The 22,175-nt window shown below is 36.0% G+C and overlaps 2 protein-coding genes across 3 annotated transcripts in view; one reads left to right on the top strand and one right to left on the bottom strand.

The window, feature by feature from the left end:
* SmydA-4 (SET and MYND domain containing, arthropod-specific, member 4) overlaps positions 1–22,175 on the top strand; it is a 541,800-nt gene that overhangs the window by 173,323 nt on the left and 346,302 nt on the right. The gene's annotated exons all lie outside the window — the stretch shown is intronic.
* On the bottom strand, positions 9,222–20,248 carry LOC145662753 (uncharacterized). Its single transcript, XM_081728620.1, has 4 exons — positions 19,950–20,248; positions 13,414–13,585; positions 11,635–11,731; positions 9,222–9,350 (listed from the first exon to the last, which is right to left on the bottom strand). Exons 1-4 carry the CDS (start codon positions 20,079–20,081, stop codon positions 9,305–9,307), a joined length of 447 nt encoding a protein of 148 aa, XP_081584746.1. The 5' UTR covers positions 20,082–20,248; the 3' UTR covers positions 9,222–9,304.

Below are 22,175 nucleotides of genomic sequence, written 5' to 3'. Positions count from 1 at the left end.
TGAAAACGCCTCGTATGCTTGGAATCTTGCCTTCACGCCCCACATAAGTGGGCGCTACTTAAAGTGGACTTTATGTAGATTACTAATGTAAATTTGGAATTACGATTTTCGTAATGTCACTTCCGTTTTATAGGTTCTAAATATAAACAAGTTAAAACTGAATGTAGAAAATTATTTTTGAAAATGGTTCGTATGTTTGGTCTTTCGCCATCATGTCCCCACATTCTAAGTGAGTGCTAATTAAAGAGGACTTTATGAAGATTAATAATGTAAATTTGGAATTACGATTTTCATAAGGTCACTTCCGGATTATGGGTCCTAAATTAAGACTAGTTAAAACTGAATGTAGAAAATTATTTTTGAAAATGCCTCGTATTTTTGATCTTTTGCCATGACGTCCTCACATTCTAAGTGGGTACTAATGAAAGAGGGCTTTATGTAGATTAATAATGTAAATTTGGAATTACGATTTTCGTAATGTCATTTCCGGTTTGTAGGTCCTGAATATAGACTACTTAAAACTGAATGTAGAAAATTATTTTTGACAGTAGCTCTTATTTTTGGTCTTTTGCAATGACGTCCTCACATTTTAGGTGTGAGCTTATTAAGGAGGGCTTTATGTAGATTAATAATGTAAATTTGGAATTTCGATTTTTCTAAGGTCATTTCTGGTTTATAGGTTCTAAATATAAACTAATTAAAACTGAATGTATAAAATTACTTTTGAAAATGCCTAGTATTTTTGGTCTTTTGCCATAACGTCCCCACATTCTAAGTGCGTGCTAATTAAAGAGAGCTTCATGTGGATTAATAATGTAAACTTGGAATTACGATTTTCTTAAGGTCACTTTCGGTTTATAGGTCCTAAATATAGACTAGTTAAAACTGAATGTAGAAAATTATTTTTGAAAATGCCTCGTATTTTTGACCTTTTGCCATGAGGTCCCCATATTCTAAGTGGGTGCTAATTGAAGAAGGCTTTATGTGGATTAATAACGTAAATTTGGAATTACGATTTTTCTAAGGTCATTTCCTGTTTGTACTTTGTAAATATAGACTGGCTAAAACTGAATGTATGTAGTTATTTTTGAGAATGCCTTGTATTTTTGGTCTTTTGCCATAACGTCCCCACATTCTATGTGGGTTCTAATTAAAGTGGACTTTATGTAGATTACTGATGTAAATTTGGAATTACGATTTTCGTACGGTCACTTGCGGTTTATAGGTCCTAACTATAAACTAATTAAAACTGAATGTATATATATTTTTTTTTGACAATGCCTGTTATTTTTGGTCTTTTGCCATGACGTTCCCTATTAAAGAGGGCTTTATGTAGATTAATAATGTATAATTTTGATTACAATTAAACTTATATCACTTGCGATGTGCTTTTTTTGTTTTGTTTTGAAATTACTTTTTGATAGTGATATTTAATAATCACTTTCTTATTGGGTAACTGTATAACACATGTTGTTTTTGTAGATACGTTTATAAATTTTGAAATGACTTCTTATTTTTATTTAAATTTTGAGTTCAATTTTTTTTTTTTTTTTTTTTTTTGTGTTGTCGAATATTTAGTACAGTGCTATATCATATTTAATTTTGGATATTGCTGGCAATGTTGTTAATAAATTCTATCTTTTGTGGCAGATGTCTGCTAGGGTAACCCGGGTGTTTAAGCGATAATAAATATATTCCTTAGCAAAATTCAATGGCCGCTATAAGCTACTCACATAGTTCGTTCTACCATGGAGAAAATTATCAAGCAAAAGGTTTCTTTCCTTTTTAAAATAGAAAACATTCAGCTTAAATTAAAAATTGACTAAGTAGAGTTTTGTCTTTCTCGTAAAAGTCTATTCATTGTAATTATCTAGTTTCAACGTGAACACCTCAGCTCTATTCTCAAGCCGCAATCCCAAATATGTGTTACTATTGATTGCATGTAAATATACAGATTTTTAAACAAAAATATTTTACATGGTTTTAACATTAAGAAATTAATAATATTAAGAAAATTTTTGGATAAGAAATCCAACAGTGTTAAGTTTGATTGTAACCGTCCAAAAATTAATTACACCAAAGTAACGCAATTTCATATGGTCAATCTATGGGGTTTCTCCAGAATAACTTTGCTTTTACCGAAATCCTATATCATGATTGATGCTCAAACAGTACTTATCGTCCTAAGCATTCTGTTTGCAAGGCAATGCGGACAAATACTGACTCTCAAACTTTTTATGTAGTTGGCCAATCAATATTGGTAATTTTCACCGTGCAGTAGTATCATACTTAGGGTTGGAAACGCTAAAGAAACACAGGACAAATAGGAAACACTTGCCATCTTCGGGAAGACAAATCCAAATATTTGGATTCTGTAATGTATATAGTTGCGGGTCTCAAAGGGGGCTCGCATCCTTCCTGAAGAAGAAATACAACTCTTCTACGTTATTTCAAGGAAGCGACAACATTATTTTTTTGGGTCAAAATATTAGGCTAGCATCTACTCTCGATCTATTGTTGGTACCTAATATCCCCAAGTGAGTATGTTTCAAACCCCTTCTGACCGTTCTACCCTTTTTCACCCACAATAAAGAGACATAAGTATTGAGATCAAAGGTGTAGCATGCAACAAACTGTTTTAAATGTTTTTCTGTGATGATGCGCCTCGTCATTACCGACACAAAAGTGAACAAAACAGTATCTGTAATCCAATATTGACCAGACAGTTATACTTCAAAACTAAAATCAAGCAACTTCGAATTGAATTATACAGAGGTTTTATACAAGTAATGGACCGACTATACTAGACAAGAATAAACATCATTATCTTTTTTTGATAATTGACAATACAAGTAAATTTTTAATAACCACAACATTGCAGAAAGTAGATGCAGAATCATTGGTGGATGCATTAGTGAATAATGTTCTCTATGGTATGGCACGCTTAAATATCTCAGAATGGATAGAGCTTCAAGTTTTAAATCAGGGCTGTTAAAGGAACCGACCTACTTCAGAACCTTGATGTGGTTAAGAAAGCTGTACAATTTTTATTTACCCTTCTCAAAGCTTACGTACATAATAAGCAAACAATGGTTTTATTATGTCCAGTTCATCATATTTTCTTATGATATTGCCACCCATTCTGGAATGAAATTTTCACCAGCTTATCTTTAAGTGGAGTTAAATCAATCATTATCAGTAGTAATACCATATCAGTACCTGTTCAGTTTCGATCCAATCAATATCGATTGAAGGAGATTTGGAAGTGAATCAAAGGCGCAGAGTGAACTTGTGAAATGAATTTGAGTAAAAAGAAAATCTATGACTGAAAACCATCGCATCTATAATTTTCAGTTCAAGAGGCAGTTTTAGTTTTGGAAGTGAATCCGAAAACCGGGAAGTCGAAGTTCTTCAGTTAGATATTCCGAGGTACTGGTATAATAATTAAATTGAATGGTGAGAATAGTTATATGGTGCAGTATTATTTTCCACGTGGTAAGCTAGTTAAAGATTCCATTACTGTGGCCAAATTAAAGAAGTTCTTTTCAGAAGAAAAGATAGTAAAAGGATCTGAAAATCAGAAGAAAAACAACCCAAATAATTTTGAGCAACAAGATGTACAACCGGATGCCACTGTAAATTTGGACGATTCATCTTATACCTTTCATGTCTAAAGTGCTAAAAGTATTAAAATTTGGAGATTTTGATCTTATTTATCCCCTTTAATTTGAACACTTTATACGGCTATATAATTGAGTATAGGGGCCTATTCTCTTTCATAAGACATGAGTACATTGAGCTCCTTTCAAATTTTGGAAGGGAGATATGGGCCCACCCCTTAAATTTGGGAATTGACAAAAATACCTCCATTTTAAATTTTGGAAATATTACACAGGACCACGCTTTAAATTTGGGAATTGTCTAGAAACAAAATTTTGTAAACGTTCTCTTTGGATTAAATATACATTTCTGTGAAATTGATTGGTCCTGCTTATCTCTCCTATGGGTAAAAATAGCCAAAAAAATAAGCAACACTTCGTACCACGTGGTAGGATATTGGCCAATTTATCTTGTTTCGTAAGGTTTTATCACATTATTATATGGTTGGTTACAAGGGTCTATTCTCTTTTAGAGAATGTTAGTAGACTAATCCTCCCTTTTCAAATTGGGAGGGGTACATTGCACTGCCCTTAAAGAAGGGAATAATTACAAAATAAAATAGAGGTTCTCTAGCACAAGAAATATAACTGTGTAAATTTGGGTTTTCCAGCTTCTGACGGTAAAAATGGTGAAATACTAGTGTGGCCACTTGTTTCCCATGTGCTCGGTTATTGACCTAATTTATGTACTTTGCTGAGCATTTAACATGTTATCTGGTTACATGGTTGTATACAGGGGCCAATTTTCTTCCATAAGGCATGGGTACATTCTTAAATTCTGAGAAGGATACATAGGACCACCCTTATATTTGGGAATTGTCAAAAAATGTCTGTGTTCTCTAGAACTATACTAATATTTCTGTAAATTCGAATGGTCAAGTTAATCAACTGCTATGGGTAAAAAAAATGTTCAAAATTGACAATTTGAAAGTTTTTGACCTATTATATCAACTTTGACGATGCTTTCGTATATAATATATTTATATAGATGAGTACAGAAGTCAATTCTGTATCAGACACGGGTATAATGATACTTTCTTCCAAACTTTTGAAGGGGTATATAATGCAGTAATGTATATTTGGCAGTAAAAAAGTGAATTAGTATGAGGCGCGAATTTCCAATATTGTGTTTAACGTTCACTAAGGTAGACTATAACATCCCAGACAGCACAATGCACGTACAGTATCCGTATAGTACATGTACAATTGCACGGATGCAACATGTGCATCATCTGTATAAATGCACGCCTGTACATGTGATGCACATATACATCACAAGTCCTATTCAACATCTTCACGTGCACAGGACATGTGCAGTGCACACGTCCTGCACAAATGATTTCCACGTTCCGCACAGTTGATTTACACGTTACACATATTCGATTTACATGTAGTGCACAGGTGATTTACATCTAGGACAGCGGTGATTTACACGTAGCACACAGGTGATTTACACGCAGTACCCAGATGATTTACATGTAGGAAAGAGGGGATTTACATGTAGCACATAGGTGATTTACATGTACGATAGAGGTGATTTACACGCAATACCCAGGTGATTTACATGTAGGACAGAGGTTATTTACATGTAGAACACAGGTGATTTACACGCAGTAAATGCACAATTGCACGGATGCAACATGTGCATTATCTGTATAAATGCACGCCTGTACATGTGATGCACATAAGCGTCACAGGTCCTATTCAACATCTTCACGTGCACAGTACATGTGTATTGTACACGTCCTGCACAAGTGATTTACGCCTTCCGCACAGTTGATTTACACGTAGCACGTATTTGATTTACATGTAGGACAGAGGTGATTTACATGTAGTACATGTACAATTGCACGGATGCAACATGTGCATCATCTGCATAAATGCACGCCTGTACATGTGATGCACATATACATCACAAGTCCTATTCAACATCTTCACGTGCACAGGACATGTGCAGTGCACACGTCCTGCACAAATGATTTCTACGTTCCGCACAGTTGATTTAGACGTTACACGTATTCGATTTACATGTAGTGCACAGGTGATTTACATCTAGGACAGCGGTGATTTACACGTAGCACACAGGTGATTTACACGCAGTACCCAGATGATTTACATGTAGGAAAGAGGGGATTTACATGTAGCACATAGGTGATTTACATGTACGATAGAGGTGATTTACACGCAATACCCAGGTGATTTACATGTAGGACAGAGGATATTTACATGTAGAACACAGGTGATTTACACGCAGTAAATGCACAATTGCACGGATGCAACATGTGCATTATCTGTATAAATGCACGCCTGTACATGTGATGCACATAAGCGTCACAGGTCCTATTCAACATCTTCACGTGCACAGTACATGTGTATTGGACACGTGCTGCACAAGTGATTTACGCCTTCCGCACAGTTGATTTACACGTAGCACGTATTTGATTTACATGTAGGACAGAGGTGATTTACATGTAGTACATGTACAATTGCACGGATGCAACATGTGCATCATCTGTATAAATGCACGCCTGTACATGTGATGCACATATACATCACAAGTCCTATTCAACATCTTCACGTGCACAGGACATGTGCAGTGCACACGTCCTGCACAAATGATTTCCACGTTCCGCACAGTTGATTTACACGTTACACGTATTCGATTTACATGTAGTGCACAGGTGATTTACATCTAGGACAGCGGTGATTTACACGTAGCACACAGGTGATTTACACGCAGTACCCAGATGATTTACATGTAGGAAAGAGGGGATTCACATGTAGCACATAGGTGATTTACATGTACGATAGAGGTGATTTACACGCAATACCCAGGTGATTTACATGTAGGACAGAGGTTATTTACATGTAGAACACAGGTGATTTACACGCAGTAAATGCACAATTGCACGGATGCAACATGTGCATTATCTGTATAAATGCACGCCTGTACATGTGATGCACATAAGCGTCACAGGTCCTATTCAACATCTTCACGTGCACAGTACATGTGTATTGTACACGTCCTGCACAAGTGATTTACGCCTTCCGCACAGTTGATTTACACGTAGCACGTATTTGATTTACATGTAGGACAGAGGTGATTTACATGTAGTACATGTACAATTGCACGGATGCAACATGTGCATCATCTGTAGAAATGTACGCCTGTACATGTGATGCACATAAGCGTCACAGGTCCTATTCAACATCTTCACGTGCACAGTACATGTGCAGTGCACACGTCCTGCACAAGTGATTTACGCCTTCCGCACAGTTGATTTACACGTAGCACGTATTTGATTTACATGTAGGACAGAGGTGATTTACATGTAGTACATGTACAATTGCACGGATGCAACATGTGCATCATCTGTATAAATTTACGCCTGTACATGTGATGCACATAAGCGTCACAGGTCCTATTCAACATCTTCACGTGCACAGTACATGTGTATTGGACACGTCCTGCACAAGTGATTTACGCCTTCCGCACAGTTGATTTACACGTAGCACGTATTTGATTTACATGTAGGACAGAGGTGATTTACATGTAGTACATGTACAATTGCACGGATGCAACATGTGCATCATCTGTATAAATGTACGCCTGTACATGTGATGCACATAAGCGTCACAGGTTCTATTCAACATCTTCACGTGCACAGTACATGTGTAGTGTACACGTCCTGCACAAGTGATTTACGCCTTCCGCACAGTTGATTTACACGTAGCACGTATTTGATTTACATGTAGGACAGAGGTGATTTACATGTAGTACATGTACAATTGCACGGATGCTACATGTGCATCATCTGTATAAATGTACGCCTGTACATGTGATGCACATAAGCGTCACAGGTCCTATTCAACATCTTCACGTGCACAGTACATGTGCAGTGCACACGTCCTGCACAAGTGATTTACGCCTTTCGCACAGTTGATTTACACGTAGCACGTATTTGATTTACATGAACGACAGAGGTGATTTACATGTAGTACATGTACAATTGCACGGATGCAACATGTGCATCATCTGTATAAATGTACGCCTGTACATGTGATGCACATAAGCGTCACAGGTTCTATTCAACATCTTCGGATGCGCAATACCTACCATGCACACGTCCTGCACAAGTGATTTACACCTTCCGCACATTTGATTTACACGCAGTACCGAGAGGATTTTCATGTAGGACACAGGTGATTTCCTCGTAGTGTAGAGGTGATGTAAAAGCATATTAGAGATACAACGAAAAAAAGGAGTTTATATATTTGGTGCCTTACGCAGTTCAAATACAACATTGTAAACGTCTTCTTGAAAAGTAACAGAGTTACATGTAACGAAAAAGCAATTATATACTTACCCAAAATTACTGACTCGTGCACTACTCTACCGCACCATTAACGTTCCAGGTCAGTAATCCCAAAGTTCTATATTCCAATCCCCCCCCCCTCAAAAGGCAGCTACAGCATATTCTCGTCACCTGAAGACGAGACAATATGGTACTCTGACGAAACTTTGTTTATCAGTAGCGTATATATTAACAAACCACTGTCACGAGCATTTAGACAATATTTTTCTTTCTTCCTACACATATATCATTATAGACTTTTCATTTTGCTATGCAGCATATTGGGTATCGTACCATTAGGGCCTGGAAGTTGAAGACCTTACCTAAAAAAATTTTTAAAAAGCCTAAACATATTAAGAAAATGACCTAAATTTGGAAAAAAATACTTAAAATATGATAAAATCAATAATGATACACTTAATGTGTATAATATTTAAATAATACACAATTCTGGTGATATGTTGAACAGAAAAAAAAATTGCAAATTTGCATTTTCGTCGCCCTGTTTCTGCTGTTCATTTTGAACTACTTGGAGAACAATCCTCACAAGCATCTACTGTCTGGTCATACCTACTATACCTGCTCCAGTCATTCAAGGGTTCCTATTGTCAGAGATTATTACAGAAAACTATGTTTAAGAGTTTCTAATTGAGAATGGGCAGCAAAACTGTAGTTGAAAAAAGGTCAAGTACCAAAACCAGCTGTTAAGACTTAAAGGGAAATGGGGACCAATAAGCCAAATATGACTTAAAACTAAGCATTTTCTGGCCTAAAATGACCCGAAATTAACATATATTATGGTGTTCCTCTTACCTTCGGGCACTTGGGAAAAACTATCTTTAACTTCCGACCCCTATATATGATACTGAAAATATTAAGAAAGAAAAAACTCATACTTGTCTGAATAATTAGGTTCTGAACTTATAAACAGTTGTGGTTTGCATATATATTTTTTTCTTTTAATACAGTGCTTGGTTTGTCAACATAGCTTTTACATAGTATGATTTCATCAAAAGCCATCATGGAGCTATTTCAGATTTAAAATATATGCTTGATAAAGCAAAGTGGCCTCAACTCAATCACAAGTGAAACTAGATTTTAAACAAAATCCAAGTGCAAAAATGTTTATATATTCTATTAACCGTAACTTGGTGCAACTCCGCTGTAATTTTATGGAAATAGTAGGTATTACAACATTGATAACAACTGATTATATATATATCTATACATTTATTTCTTATTAAATATAAAAAGTAATCTACAAGATGGTTGTAGTTTTTTTTCTTTCTTTTAATTTACTTTCTCCGATAAATCCTTGGCCTCAGTCCTCTGCATCCTGTAAAGAGAAGTTTTAAAAGTAATACAGTAAGTGCAGACACTAAATCAATCTATTTAAACTAAATCACAGTCATATTCTTAGCATAGTTTGAGATTAAGAATTTAAATATGGTCCATCCAAATTATACATGCCATACCATTTTCTCCAGAAACAAAGCTAAAGACTACCATTTAAGCTCAATAAATCACCACCATCAGCATCTCTGAAATAAGATTTCTTAGGGTATTGAATCAATTCCAGTAAGAGTATTTAAATTAGCAATTTGAAAACGAGGCTGGCTTTTTATCGACAGGTGGCAATCCTGTGCAAACGTGTGTTGAAAACACTGGTAGAACATCTCATGAGTAAATGGTACTAAATGCACTGACCTTGAATGACATTGACAAGTGTGGGTTTAAGTACACGTAAAACTGAGTTATTACAACAGGAGTAAATGTATGAGCATGCTTGTTCACCCCGTGCTCATTCGTACGGACAGTGAAGGATGAGAATAAACTCAAGACTGGATGCAGTAAGAACTATGAGAAGTGAATTTGGTAGAGAAATTGAGGTGAATGTTCACGGATGATCGAAACACTACACTTCGAATGCCTTCTGAAAAGTTCAAAATGAAGACGAAAGCTGTGAGGCAACGCATAACGAAGAAAAATCTAGCACAAATGGAAGTTTTATGTTACCTAAGCTACGGGAAGTGGGTTGAAAGTAAGAAACAATATTCAGAGAAGCAAGCAAGATGAAAAAGATTTATTTTTGTGGCATGAACAACCAATAAAAACGTTGCCTTTTCCATATTATCAATTGTATATAACTGGCTGATCTCTACCACGTTATGCAAGATAGGCAGAAGTATATACAGTAGTGCACTCTGTATTCCTCTCTGCGAGCGGCCGAGGATGGTTTAGAGTATGAAATGCAAATAAGTTACGTACCTGCCCTTGAAATTATATTCATTTTCATACAAATTAAACGTTATAGGGGTTCAGATCCGACGGACTTCCTGTCAGTGCGCCCCTGACTTATATGACTCACAGTGAAACAAATTTATAAATCTTATTGCTATCAAGTACAATGGCATTATTAATAAATTTTTTTAGATATTCATATTTCAAGTCATGTTACTAGATACTGAGACACTGGAAGACTAAGTACTGCTTAAAATTTAACCCAAAATATGCAAAAACACAGTGGCAAATTTGTGTAAGAAAAAAAGATCCTATATCCTAGATAAGCGATCGGCAAAATCCATATTCTCTGTCTGCGTGCCTGTAAATCGAATAGTGCAATGACGGGACATCGGATTATCCTCCTTCCTAACTCAGCGTTGCAATCCTGACGTAAAGGTTTCTTCTTTTTTTCAACTAATATAATGTACATTTTGAATTTAAACAATACTAGTAAGATTCTTAAGAAACATTTCTTTTACTATCAATGAGTCAATTTCTTTTTATCATCAGGTGGTACAGTGTTCCACATAAATATCGCAACTCTATAGTAGTACAATACTTTAATTTATGCATTTGAAATCAATATTTCGCTGGTTACCTGCCTATCAGGCGTTAGTTTAAGGTTAGATTGATTATGCAGCAACCTGCAGAACATTGATTTCAAATGTATTGCATAAGATAAAATCTTAAAACTGTAGTCGAGTTGCGATATTTATATTGAACACTGTACAAGACGAAAAAAAAAAAAATGAAATGTTCCTCTCTTTTCCGTCGATATTAACCTTTAAAAAAAAAAGAAAAAGTTTGTTTGTGTCATATAAGTCTACAAATTTCTAATAGTTTGTAAAATACATAATCGTTCTCGCAGAATAAGAAAAAAGTCTTAAAGATCATGAAATCTCAAACACCCCCGAATCGCCCAGTTTTGTTCTAGTGTCCCCTTTGAAAATGAGAACGCCGCTGGAGAGCGTTAATATACACGTTGAGAATAGGTGCGTATAAATTATAGAGAATAAAGTTGAAAGAATGACTGCGTCAAAGGTTTTTTTTTCTGCTTATAAATTACCTACGAGACCAAACACATTTTATACTCCGTTAGCTACTCGCACATATTTCAAGGTAAAAGCACAGTTCCGCACCTCCTTGCCCGCTAGGTCCCAAGTATGCAAAAATGTCCGCCCTGTTGCCGACTTCTGATGTAGATTATAGTGACAATTTAAAGCTTGGAGACCACTTGTTAACCGTTCTTATTTTGAAAACTGCTGCAAAATTGCATGTAAATATTAAAATAAAGGCTTACGAATACATGAAAACCAAACATCAGAGGTGATACGTACCTTCGTGACCTCCTTGTTTTGGCGTGGTGCAGCCAATCACTTATCGCTTCCCTGATTTGCTCCTCCGAACACTCAGGATATAATTTCTTTGCAGATGCTAGAAAAAAATGTACATATGACTATGTTGATATATATGAAATTATACATTCATTAGTAAACTTAAATCCTAAAATAAGAACATCAAAAGTGAGAAAGAGAAACCCTAACAACAATTTTGGTATGCAATCCTTTTCCGTCTGAATGATACCTTGGTAATGAGATATTTGCTGTATTTACGAGAGTATAATACTTCACGCAATTTTTATACGGAACAGATAAAGAAAAACTATTTCGCATACAGCATACAGAGAAGTTTATGCTCCGATTTCCCCCCCCCCCCTCCCACTGCCTCTCTGTATTGAAGATTACTGAAATTGTCATTCCCAGCAGTGAGTCACTCACCACACCAATGACTCCCCTCTCAATCTAATTGACATTTTTATCATTTGCAGCAATTGTCAGTGACTTTTTAAGTAAATAAAAAAGTGCAGTCATTACAAAGCATATACGACGTATGATATTTTCGTCTTACAAGTTTAAATAATGTGGGGAGAGGATTGGAAATATTTTGTGTGATCTGGAATTGAACCAACGGCCATGTTTCACATGCCTTTCAAAATTATTGTTTATAATGAGAATCATTGTTTTAAGGTAATAAAATTTGGAACAATTCAGCGGTATAATTGAGTAAATATAGTAGAATTTTATGGCTTCTACTAACGCCAGAAAAAGAACCTATCAAATTAAAAATTCCTCACTTATTGAAATAATTAAACATAACTGTACTCATCTCACTTTTCTTCTGTTTGTTTTGTTTTTGGTGGGGTCTGTGTTACTACAAACACTCAACTTACATTCTATTGCAAAACAGTATATTTTATATCAAAGAACAATTTGTTACTCAAAAAGAAACAATATACAGGGTGCTTCAGGAGGAAAGGTCAATAATTTGAGAGGCGGTCAGATTTGTCGACTACAACAATCAAGTTTACATAAACATATACGTTTTAAACCTTTGTTTCAGATATATCACTACATGAAGTTTAATGCATGGTGACAAGGGTACACTGCAATTATGTTGAAATGCGTACTGTGATACTATAAGACACGAGAATGGTAACTAATGTAAAGAGGACTGAGGAGGATACTACAGGATTAACACTACTCATAATTGGCACCAATGGTCCGCGGAAAACCAACATGCTTCATGCGAACAGTTACCAGATGGAACTTTCGTGTTGACAGTGCACCATACCTTCATCTTTTGCAAAATACTTTCCCTCCGTATTTGGAGGATAGTATTCTTTCTACGCATCATGTGATACCAAATGGACGGTGAACCGTTTTCACTCGACTATCACCCAGTGCCTTCACGCAAAATACTAGTCGTTGGATTGGATGTTTTGGGCTAGTCTAATGGCCACCTAGGCACCTGTTCTAACACCCTTGGGCTACTGTATGGGTGGTTGAAAGAAAAGGTGTACAGTGTTGGTAAATAACAGCGGGAACATAAAATTAATGAAACTGTTTCAACGTAACTCCAATGTACACATTTCCTTGTCCACATGTACCAAATTCATATAGTAATATCCCTGAAACAAAGTTTATATGGACTTCTTGTTCTGGACATGCTTGAGCACAACCTAATTATTGCCCTTTCCCAATAAACACCCTATAAACTATCAAGCATTGAAGACAATGCGATGACGATTAAAAAAAAAATGCACAAAAAAATCTTACCAACAATAAACTTGTAGGTTTGTGTCTCCACAAACGACAGCTTCCTCACACAATTTATTCCCGACTTTCCTGTGAGGCTATACAGCTCAGCAACTTCATCCACCACGACACGACGAAGAATATTCTGTGCTAGTTGTTTTGGAGTTTTTCCACCACTCGCCAACATTTGAAACTGAAAGTAACATTGTATCGATTGTGCTGTGTTAATGCAGCGAAAAAATTTCATGCATATAAATAATATTTTTCAATATTTAGTTAATGTTAGAGCAAATAATCACCATAAATTATTTCTTGTGATTAAGTTATCTGCCAAGGTTACATATCTTTTATATGATGTGAAATGTGGTGGCAAAAATAAATCAGCAAATCTGATGAAAACTAGGATCCAATTTGGATAGATTAATACATCTTACTTTTAAACAATCAATGTTATTGGTAGTTTTTTTTTTTTTCAATGTTACTTTCGTTTGTTTGCTGAAGAAACCAACCTAGGAAATGCATTACATTTTTTGCCAACTCCACTGTTTTTACTTCATAGAGCATGTGGAGGAATGTAGTACTATCCGAGTTCCCATGATCGCTAAAGAAGATAATTCTTTAATGTGTGACTTTTTGAATGTGTCTTAATTCTGCAAATTTGATAAAATTATACATATACATAGTCAATATACACATACATTCTTAGTTGTTGAAAACTTTTTACACAATTTAACTTATAGAAAAAAACATGCATACGGATGAAACGTATTTAATAACTTCAAAATGTCAACTCTTACGACAATTTAGTATTCAGCACCAATGTTGTAAATGTCAAGTTTTTGTCTTACACATGAATATAGAAGCGAACAGTCAATATAAAAGTGAGCAGAAAGTGAAGTTTAATTTCAGAGCACAATAAGATAAATAACAGACACTCAATATTCTATTATTACAATGAAATAGTGAGAGTAGCAATATAAAAAGTATCATACAAACATCCCTTTCAAATTAATACAATTGCCATGACTTCAGAAAAATATGTATTTCGTAAATTCACAACCTTACTCATGCAAAGCGACGATTTTTTTTTTTTTTTTTTTTTAATTTAATAAGTTAGAACACTGAAATAGAAGATTGACGGACTGTGCCATCAGTACTACTTTTAGTTGTTTATATTCACAATGAGGAGTATTAATGGTGCTATCTAGTAGGAAAAAAAAAATAACAATGGTAAATCTCATACAGGATGTACGCGAATCTGAACCTATAAAGTGGAGATAATCTATGTATCTCCGGAAAACTTAGGTCAAAGTTAGATCAAATTCAGTCACCAAAAATCGGGAGCATTCTGCTAGGGAGCGCTACATAACTAATTTCTGTGAAAACAATTTATTTTCTGAAATGTTATAAAGTCTATAAATGTCTACTCACGTAATATTGTCTTGGTTGCTCATTATAGGTAACTATTTCAGACTCCTGGATTTTTCACCTTTGTGCTCTAGAAAAGATACAACAGAGCTTCTAACAACATTGAGGATTTTCATTGACTTTCAATGGAAATCTTGAAGTTCCAGAAAGTTCTCGTCAGGACGTTTTCCGTGACCTTTTCAGGACGTTTTTACGAAACACTTTTATTTCCAGGGTTTCCAGGACGCGTGTGGACCTTGCATATTATGTACAGCAATATTGGAAGACGTTGGGATATGTTGGTGAATACCAACACACCTTAATGCCGAAACAATACTGCTGCACACACTGCTGAAAGAAAATGCTAACACAGCTTGCGTTACAAGAGTCTGGAGCACGGTAAGGTTCCTCAGCTAAGCTTCATTGAGGAAGAATAAGCACATAGGAAACAGAAAAAAAAAAAATGAACAGAGGAGGATAGTAAAGAGCAAATTTTTTAAAAAAAAGTAATAGTGAGGATTAGTGACTTGTCCCTTAAAAAATGCTATGACTTATTTAGCATATTGCTAATATGTAGCAACTTAAATCATCACTGGAACTGTCTTTGGCTTGTATTTTTAATAATGCAATCACTAAAAATATAGGAAATATAGGAGAAGATTAAAATATAGGACAAATATACACACATTTCCAAACAAATAAGAAAAAATAGGAAAAAGAGGACAGCTGGGAGCCCTGCATAATATCACTTAGGAACTAGTGTGTGCCTTATTCAAATATCCATGTTTCAGAATCGTGCGGCATTTGCGCATTAAAGCTTAGAGAGGCATTTCGGAAATGCTCCGGAAATTTGAAGTACTAATCAACTGCCTCTACAGAAATTGATGCGCAAATGCCGCACGATTCTGAAACGTGGATATTTGGATAGGACACATACTAGTTCCTATGTGACGCTTTGACCCGACCACGATTGGTCCCATAGTACTGGAGCCATGGATCCTTAAAGTTAATTTTCTCACGTTTTCGGTAGTGTAACACCTAACAGTTGTACAACGTATTTAGCGCCATACTAATATATATAAATTAACTGGCCCGTGTGGACAAATAATAAATATCTCATGGCGTTTGTCGTATACATAATTAAAAACTTCCTATTAGTTTCCAAAAATAGCGGAAAAATTATAGTATGTAGATACGACCTAGTTTCCCACATTTAAGAAAATGAAAGTATTATGAAAGAAAACACTTCAATTTTTACCATATCTTTCTTACATATTACTACACAGTTATTTCGCGTCAAATCACATTTGTAATATGCTCAAATTTAAATTTTGTGTGTTCTCAAAACAAGTTTTAAAGTCAAATCTAGCACACACAATCCATTTACATTATTGTGGACAATTTAGTTTCAATTCACTATTTGGGAGGCGCGGTGGCTCAGTGGTAGAGCGTTCACCTCTGGTGCTTGGGGTCCCGGGTTCGATCCCAGCCCCCGCCAAGTGAGCTTTGTGGTGGACAAACACCGTGCTCGTGGGTTTTCTCGGGGTACTCCCGTTTTCTCCCACTTTCTTCATTCCACCATTTTACTCATCTCTCATTATCACCGTCTCCTTTAGCCTAACCGGCATAACCGTGGGACGTAAAACTCAAAGATGTCATTTCATTTTTTCAATTCACTATTTACAAAGATTCATAAGTGACTATGAAAAATTTAATAGCAGTGAAGGAAAAAATATCCTAACTAGATAACACTCATAAATCATTCAAACTCAGCTCTTTTTTGATAAGATTGTGCTTTTTCTCGTACTACTTTATTTTTTGTAAGAATCTACATAACGGGTTAAAGACATGACTGAACAGAGCTTTGATTTTTTTGTGAAGTGCAAATTTCATGCATTATTACAGAGAGAGAGAGAGAGAGAGAGAGAGAGAGAGAAAATGACAATAGCATAACAGACAACAGGGCGCAAAATTTCAAAGTCAGACTCACTCGCCAATACAAAAATGATGGTCGCCAGTATCTCTCACGTACAAATTATGAGAGGTCCCCCTCCCATGGTCCTTGGTTTGACAAAGAGATTGCATTCGGGCATAAAATTTGAAACCAAGTTATCTATTCTAGGCACTGGGCTATCCCCCAGCTGTTCTAGCTTCAAAGACATCCAAGAGAAATTGTCCATTTGGACACGAAACCGGGGTTAACTGGTCACAAATGTGATTGCCGACTCACTCACGAAGGACTCTTGATAAAAATACGTTGTACTGATCTTTACATAAGCTTGCTTGTTAATAGCTATAATTGTCAAGAGTAGGGATGGCCAGAACCGGTTCCTGTTGGAACAGTTTTTCGGGTCTGAACGGATCCGGTTCTAGAAGATCCGGTTCAACAACCGGTTTTTCGGATCCAGGTCCGGAACCGGTTCTTCGGATCCAGGTCTGTAACCGGTTCTGGAACTGGGTTTTCGGATCCAGGTCTGGAACCGAAACTTTGTGACGATCCCTACACTAAACACGAGCTGCTGGAAGGCTGTGAACAGTGTGCTAGATGAAATGGTGGAAGCGACAGGCAGGCACCCAGGTGGCGGCCGCTTGTCTCATTTAGCTAAATTAACTGGGTAACTGGCAAACTTAATGGTTAAACAGGCAAATTGGCCAACTCATTTGGCTAAACACTCACTGGTGGACCAAAATAAAAACAAAAAACACTGGTGGACCAAAATAAAAACAAAAAAAACTGGTGGACCAAAATTGTTTTCTGGGGGCACAAGAGAGTTTGGGCGGGGAGAGCACAAGCGCATGGTCCTCTTTGCAGTGTTTTGAAGGTGAAATTTGTGGCTCCTTTACGGGTCTTTGGGGGCTTTCGGATCCAAGTCTGAAACCGGTTCCTAAGAACCGGTTCTGGAACCGGAACTTTGTGGCCATCCCTAGTCAAGAGTCATTTCAGAAGGACTAAAAGACAAACAGTTACACAAGTAAAAACATTATACAGAATTATATATATAAATCGGGAAACTCCATTGGGAAAATCCTGTTATTTAAATGTATTTGTGTGTAAAATTTGAAGGTCAACATATCATAATCACTAGGCTAAAACTGAGGTATTAAATTAAAAATTTGGTATGTAGATATTCAATAAAATTAAAACAAAGTGAAATCCAAGCTGATGTTGGAAGCTACGTAGGCAGTTGATAAATTTTGCCAATTTCTATCAATATGTTTAAGCAGCCTTGGCTTCTTTATAAAACAAGTAGAAATATAAAACTTGGTTTCATTTCGTATGTTTAGGCTTAAATTCCTTATGAAATACCAACGTTATCACGGAGAAGACTTTCGCTTAAAGAGACACCTCGAATTGCTACTTGCTTTACACCTGAAAGATGGACCGAGAATTGAACACGGGACCCCTCGATTAAAAGGTGAAAAGTAGATAAACGTAATGCGGATGGTTTGATATGTGGAAACGTCACCATAAAGTTCACACGATTTAAACATTTTTCTTTTTTTTTTTTTTTCTTGTTTAAACCATTTTTTCTCTCTGAAAAACCAGCTGGTTTAAACCAACCCTGCCTCGCAGAGTTATCTTTTGTGAAGTAAGTCACAGTGGAGATGTTACATGTGAGACCTACAGTAAAGAGTTGCCCTTAAGCTATATCCTGAATCAATTCGATCTATATTCAGATATCCTTTTTAAATATTGCATGTTGCAGTAAGGTCTTCAAAAAAATGCTTGTATGGGTTCACTCGAGCAGGCGGTTCTACCGAAAACAAAATTTATAGGTAAAATACGATGTGAAACACTTTTCGTGAAAGAAGCAGAGTGTAAATATAAGTAATTTCTGTCAGTGGATATCATATTGAAATACATTTTCAATGGTAGTGAACGTATTCTACATGTAACTATTTACTGAAGCGGAAGAATACAAGAATGCGAAGAAGGTGAAAATAAACTGCGGGAAAGTTCCGTTCGTGTTAGCAATGGACGACTGCGATAGATATAATGTAAGCATACGATTAGAGAGCGTCGATACGTGTGATAAAGAGCGTCGTATTATAGTTTTTCAAGCGTCATGGTAAGTGTAGAAAAGTAAAAATTCAGAGCATACGAATTTCTCCTCGCAGCAGACCATTTGTACGCGGGAAAGCAGTGAAGCCATTTTGAAATTAAGAATTACTACTATTATATAAGTGCTTTTGAAGGTAAAAATTATTGCAGATATTTAATGTATGTTTTCACTATCCTCGTTTATGCGTATGCCCTTGTTGCTGACCCGCCTGCTCCCTACGAACGCACCCCTTTGATCCGCTCGGGCCTCCTGCTGCGCTCCTGCCCTGATTCGGTTAGATAGCATTCGTGCTTTTTAGTGGCCACCTAGACAAGTTGGTTCGTGGTTTATGCATTAGCTCCTCATTTAGTGCATGTTCTGCAAAAAGAAACCGGAAAATGCAATAAATGCGTGTAAATTTCATAGAACCGTTTGCTCGAGTAATGCCTTTATACCTTTCTTAAAAGATGGCTCAAGAAAAATACATGCATACGATCAGGTTCTATTTTAACGGCAAGGTTCTTGATTACTGGTCCCTTCCCATTGAGCAGTAATAAAGACAGAAAACAACGTGCCCTGCGGGGTTCTAACCCGCCTTCACTCGCTAACGCTCGCTCGGCAATACTGTATAAGTTAAATGCATAAACTTAGTACAGAAAGAAACCTACCCAGCTACTAATCTATATGGGGGACCAGTAATCTAGAACCTTCCCTATTTTAACTATTACCCCTAATTCCCATTCTGGATTTGGTAATGATACTAGCATACCTTGATTTGATTGTAAATTATCTCGGAGGTTCTGCCGTTGGAACACTACCTCCTTTCAAATGTAGGGTTATGTATGCATAATTTATTTCATGTTAAAAGGACTACGTGATAATGACTCTTGCAGATCTTTCTTTAAAGAGATGCAAATCATGACAGTGCCTTCAATGTATATCTATAGCTTCAATGTCCCCTCCAAAAACATAAAATGTCAACTAATAAATACTGCTTGAGAAGAACAGGATGCATGTGTATACGGCAACATTAACACCAGTTTTATTATTTAAACGGGTGCTTTATTAAATTTTACAAATTACAGTAAAATTAAGTTCATCACTCACCTGATTATAATATAATGTTGAATTCTTCGCCTTCAACAACATTGGACAAACACCACCACACCACAGCTCGTACCCGACCACACAAATAAGCGCGCCGTGCATGGCTAATACACAGCTCCAACCAGTGCGCATGCGTGATTCGAAATAAAAATTAAATTAATAACTAATAGAGAAAAATAATATTTTACTTCCAAACAATAATAATCTTATTAAGATTATTATATTTACATATCTTTTTGTATGTATATAATCAGACACATGTCTATTCGGTTCTCACGTCATTTATTACATCAAAGCGAACACTGCACATTTTTTATGCTACTGACAAGTAAACCTTACGTTTGGGTGAATCGAGTTGCTGACTGAGACACATATGAGAAAGTAGTACTAAATGTGGTCAGTATTTCAGTGAAGTTGTAGGTGCGAAGCTCCAGGGGTTTAGGAGATACAGCTATCAGAACATCACATGGAAGTACAGAATAGTCTTCATACAGTTGGAGGTAAAAGCTCTGTAAAACCTCTTGTAACGACAAAAGGTGAATAACAAATATATGGGTATATATTAGGACTAGGGGGAAGTCATATAGTAAGGGTATACCTGACGGCGGCCATCTTGAAATCCGCCATTTGGAATTAAGGTTAAGTTTTTAAACTAGGAATAGGGTCATGTGATACATGATTTAAGGCGCAAATTTAATCAGAAGAACGATGGTCACGTTAATTTTGAGTTACGCACAATTGGTAAAAAGTTACAGGGAAATTAAATATTGTTGCAGCATATGTATTAGTCCTTTACCCCACCTTGTAAATTTTGTTTTAATGATAATAATTAAATAAAAAGCAGGTGGATAAATATTAGGTCTATGGTAAGAGTTGCCTTGATGGTGGCCATGTTCAAATCCGCCATTTTGAAGCAGACAAAAGTTTTAAACAAAATGCATAACAGTGATACCTTATTAATAGCAATTTTTACCATAACTCCAACGGTATAACATTTTTGCTTTATCATTAAGTATCATTTGTTATCTCATAAACAAGTTGCTAATTTAAGGAAAAATGACCAAAGAATAATTGAGTCATAATTGAACTTGGGTCTTTCTTCCAGAAAAGTCCTCAATTAGTACAATCAATATGTAGTTCAGAAAAGAGTGCATGACTTGCACAAATGCTCTGCTCACGGTGAGCACACCTGACAAAGGCAATCGAGTTACACATGACACATCTGTCGTTAACAATTCCGTCAAAGCAGTAGTCGTAAGGAGCGATCCATTTAATTTTGTGCTGGTTAATGATAAAGCAAAAATGGTTATACCGTTGGAGTTATGGTAAAATTTGCTATTAATAAGGTATCACTGTTATGCGTTTTGTTTAAAACTTTTGTCTGCTTCAAAATGGCGGATTTGAACATGGCCGCCATCAAGGCAACTCTTACCATAGACCTAATATTTATCCACCTGCTTTTTATTTAATTATTATCATTAAAACAAAATTTACAAGGTGGGGTAAAGGACTAATACATATGCTGCAATAATATTTAATTTCCCTGTAACTTTTTACCAATTGTGCGTAACTCAAAATTAACGTGACCATTGTTCTTCTGATTAAATTTGCGCCTTAAATCATGTATCACATGACCCTATTCCTAGTTTAAAAACTTAACCTTAATTCCAAATGGCGGATTTCAAGATGGCCGCCGTCAGGTATACCCTTACAATATGACTTCCCCCTAGTCCTAATATATACCCATATATTTGTTATTCACCTTTTGTCGTTACAAGAGGTTTTACAGAGCTTTTACCTCCAACTGTATGAAGACTATTCTGTACTTCCATGTGATGTTCTGATAGCTGTATCTCCTAAACCCCTGGAGCTTCGCACCTACAACTTCACTGAAATACTGACCACATTTAGTACTACTTTCTCATATGTGTTTCAGTCAGCAACTCGATTCACCCAAACGTAAGGTTTACTTGTGAGAGAGCCTATTTATAGCGTGTCGATTTATCTGATTGAATATTTATTCCAATGTACTTAAGCCTTCGAAAAATGCAGGTTACATTATATTGTTTATTTAGAATGAGTAATATAATAATTTTTAAAAAATTGAACTTTCAATTAAAAATACTATAGCCATATTTAATGTAAATATTAGCAGAATGAAACTAAATACACTTGCACGGTATTACGAATGTGTCATACACATGTGCAGTAGCTGTGCAAATGCAC

The sequence above is a fragment of the Thermobia domestica genome, chromosome 10, assembly GCF_964235325.1.
Source record: "Thermobia domestica chromosome 10, izTheDome1.hap1.1, whole genome shotgun sequence".
In the NCBI taxonomy this organism is placed as follows: Eukaryota; Metazoa; Arthropoda; class Insecta; order Zygentoma; family Lepismatidae; genus Thermobia; species Thermobia domestica.
Note: the sequence above shows the minus strand (reverse complement) of the source record. Positions and strands in the feature narration are given on the sequence as shown.